The following is a 3571-nucleotide window of genomic DNA, read 5'->3' as shown; positions in this document are numbered from 1 at the left end:
GAAATTATTACCGTAATAAGTATCCCGCGGTGTTGCATGTTATAAAATCTTATATTTATGTTATTTATTTATCTGCTAATTTGCATAATGCAAACATGTATGGGGCCTTAATAAATTAAATATACAAAACCAGAGTTCATTGTTTGGAAACATCAAAACATTATATGCGCATAACATTAACTGCTATGTTATTGATAAACATGCAAACACATACAACATAATAGGAATCTACAACAATTTGAAAGATCCAATGTACGATTGAACAAATCAAGCAACATCAAAAGCTCAATTAACGTTGACGCAAGAATGGTTTTCTATGAAAATGTACTCTATTCTTGTACAAAAACAGCACAGAAAATTAGAAAACAGAACGTTGCACGTTTCATCAAAGAACATAAATAGGAAAACCAACGATACGTTGCCCAGAAGAATTGATAACTTTTTATTACAAACCGCATCTATTTGCGATATAAAATCTATAACTTCATGGAGAATTTTTCGACGTCATTGTTTGTCAATTAAATTATTAGCATTGGGTTCGTGAATTGTTGCCGATGTTTTTAAGTTTTTGTAGCGTCGTTTGGCCATGTAGGCATTTTTTGACATTATTTTGTGCTCGTGTTTATATTACGCACTTCGTGACTGTGTGGCATCCAAATGTGATCCGGCTTCGCAGCAGAAATTTTACGCTTCGTGCCGTTCGTATGAGGGGTCACCTAAAACGATACTGACACAATTATACCGGTACATGTTATCAATCACATTTTGCAATCCGAAATCAATGGCAGGATGAACACCTTCTTTTGTGTATAAATATAACCATGAAAATACAAACAAATGATATTTATTCAATGATACAATTGGTTGAAACAAAGCCACTATTGAAACTCGCGATCGTACAATAGATCTTCTGCTGTGACTTTCTAGCGAGAGTAAAATATAAGTTATATCCTATTTTAATTCAATAAACATTATCGTTGAATGTATTTATTTATTTGGTCTTAAACGCATTGTCCCATATTAACCGAACACAAGCATCCATACATGCACATATTTTTTTATTTATTTTGTCTGGAACAAATGCCCCCCCCCCCTATTAACCGACTACACGCATACATACGTGCACATATATATCATGTACTAAATCTTGGATACTTAGTGCTCTTTTGCAAAGCATGAATGAATACACATTTACCTTGGATTGTTCAACGATGATTTCGTCAGGTGTTTGTTGCCATGACCTGCTAGAATGCAGGACTCTTGTCTTGCAGCAACGCAGTTGCCAACATCTGCAACCAAAAGAGGAGCAATAAGACTGGCCGACATTACGGAGAGATACGTCCGCTTATATTCGAATAGAAGCAAGTGGAAACATTTATTTTCTGGCCAATACAAGGACAAGTCGCACAACACATTGAGACAAGTGATTAAGTATCTATACAATCCAGGGTCCCACAACACAAACACTTATAAAACTGGGCTTATCACGAAAGAACGGCATATGAAACAAACGTTCAGCAAAAAGCAGGATGCATTAGTATTTTGTATAATTTATTTATTCAATCGTAAGAATTTCAATAATAATAAAATGTACAGTGTTCCAATGACATTGCGTGTTACAGTTAACTTATATATAATATTTAAACGTTAGTTCCAGTATAAATCGTAAACTGTTTCCATGTGACGTTTCAAGTAAAACTAAAAAAGACTGACAAATAAACCCATTAAATATTTTAATCAAATATTTTATTATAATGATTCAGATAAAGAATTAGTCACGTTTCATTTGCCTTGTTCCCAATAACCTGTGTACCAAATGAAGCAATAGTTTAGGAAATCCGAAAGCTGATGCAAATACGTGTGTCAATGGACGACATCATCTTATACGTACATATGTCACCACTCAGAAAGTTACAATATACTTAATAATTTTGGAGTGCAATATACCCTCTTAAAACATGAGCATCATTTATTTGAAGACATGGTTCTCTTTAGGGTCACTTGCCATGACTTTATGTTATAATATTTATGTGTGCATGTGGAAGGGAAAACATTGCTGTTTACTAGAAAGTCACTTTTTTATCTGAAGGTTGGAGACTACATAAGACTTTGACAGATGGCAGGAAACCTTCATGAACTGGAGAGAAGCCGGTAAATAGATGGCCGTAAAAAAGTGAATTTTGATTCGTGTCGAGTTCTTTCTTACATATCGCGTGACCTATCTTTTTTATTGCTTAAATCAATTCGGCTTGGAATGCTCTTCGAGAAAAGGTATGGTTATGGGGGTCTCTATGCGCAAAAGTTTACTTTATTTGTTGTTCAAGTTATTGCTTTTACATTGCATTTGTGTAGGAAATATTTTAGTATATTGTGAACATAAACTTGTCTTTCGTCTTACCCACACATCTTCATGCACAGCGCCACCACACAGGCTAACAGTAGCAGACACAGGAGACCGAAGGTTACACACAGCACTATCATCAACCAGAAGGGCAACACTTAAACAAACGTAAATGAGCAAACTAGTTATCAGAAGAAACGAATAGTTGACAAAAATATGGCAAACGATTTCACATGAAAAAAATATTGACTAAAATGGGATTCCTTCGATTAAAATGAAAGAGCCTTAAATGCCCACAGTGCAGTGATTAAAGGGACCTGTTCACGTTTTGGTAAATTGACAAAATTATTTAAAAATAGTTTTAGATTCGGAGATGTCCGTTGTAGTTATACTATTTGTGAGGAAACAGTAATACTGAACATTTACCATGCTCTAAAATATCAATTATATGCATCTTTTAACGATTTAAAAAACCTGAAAATTATAAAGGGTTGCAACACAAAACGATTTAATAATTTGGAGAGTTCTCTTGTTGTCTTTATATTTTGTAATACTACGAGAATTGCTTATTTAAAGTGTAAAAAACATCGCACATTGGATGAGCATGGATGGCCAAGTGGTCTAAGCGATAGTGGTCCCTCGAGCCCCGTTGAGGATGACTTTTTTCTATCTAAAATTTAATTCTTGATTTTTTTACTAGAGCTTTTAAGATCCAATGTTTGCATTTATCAATATAAAGTATATGATGACACACTTCAACACTAGCCAAATCTGTGAAAAGGCCCCTTTAAATAAATATACAGTTATTCAACCATTCGTCTTTAAATAAGTTTCATATTATTTTTCATACCTTGACTTTCGTTCTGGATGTTAACATCAGTGTCCACGTGAGGCTGGTTATTTATCGGCACACATTGTGTTGAGTTGAGGTCCCAAGTTCCCCCTGGAGAGCACAAAACACTGCTGGGTCCGCTCATCGAAAAACCAGAAAAACAATCGAACACCACTTTCGTTAGGTTTGCGTAGTAAGGTCCGTTCGATATGATAGCGCCTCCAGTGATGGGTTTTGGCTCTGGGCATTTCAGAATAGGGTCAGCCGTTGTGACCGAGACACTGGTCATGATTTCTGTTGTCAGTATTTGCCCGGTAGAACCAGTCTGCGAGGCCGATGTTGTCGTATCAAGGGTCGTAGATGTGGCATACACACTCCGCCGTTCACCAATCAAACAC

The 3571-nt window shown here is 35.6% G+C and overlaps 1 protein-coding gene across 1 annotated transcript in view; it reads right to left on the bottom strand.

Moving 5' to 3' along the window:
- Positions 1–423: 423 nt before the first annotated feature.
- LOC127880527 (uncharacterized) overlaps positions 424–3571 on the bottom strand; it is a 3250-nt gene continuing 102 nt past the window's right edge. Inside the window, exons 1-4 of the mRNA XM_052427843.1 lie at positions 3192–3571; positions 2399–2498; positions 1196–1289; positions 424–716 (exon numbers count right to left, since the gene is read on the bottom strand). The exon at positions 3192–3571 is cut by the window's right edge and continues 102 nt beyond it. Coding sequence (XP_052283803.1) covers positions 606–716; positions 1196–1289; positions 2399–2498; positions 3192–3571 — 685 coding nt within the window. The 3' untranslated portion in view covers positions 424–605. The remainder of the gene's footprint in view (positions 717–1195; positions 1290–2398; positions 2499–3191) is intronic.

This window comes from Dreissena polymorpha, chromosome 5, assembly GCF_020536995.1.
Source record: "Dreissena polymorpha isolate Duluth1 chromosome 5, UMN_Dpol_1.0, whole genome shotgun sequence".
In the NCBI taxonomy this organism is placed as follows: domain Eukaryota; kingdom Metazoa; phylum Mollusca; class Bivalvia; order Myida; family Dreissenidae; genus Dreissena; species Dreissena polymorpha.
This window is presented reverse-complemented; position numbering and strand designations above follow the sequence as displayed.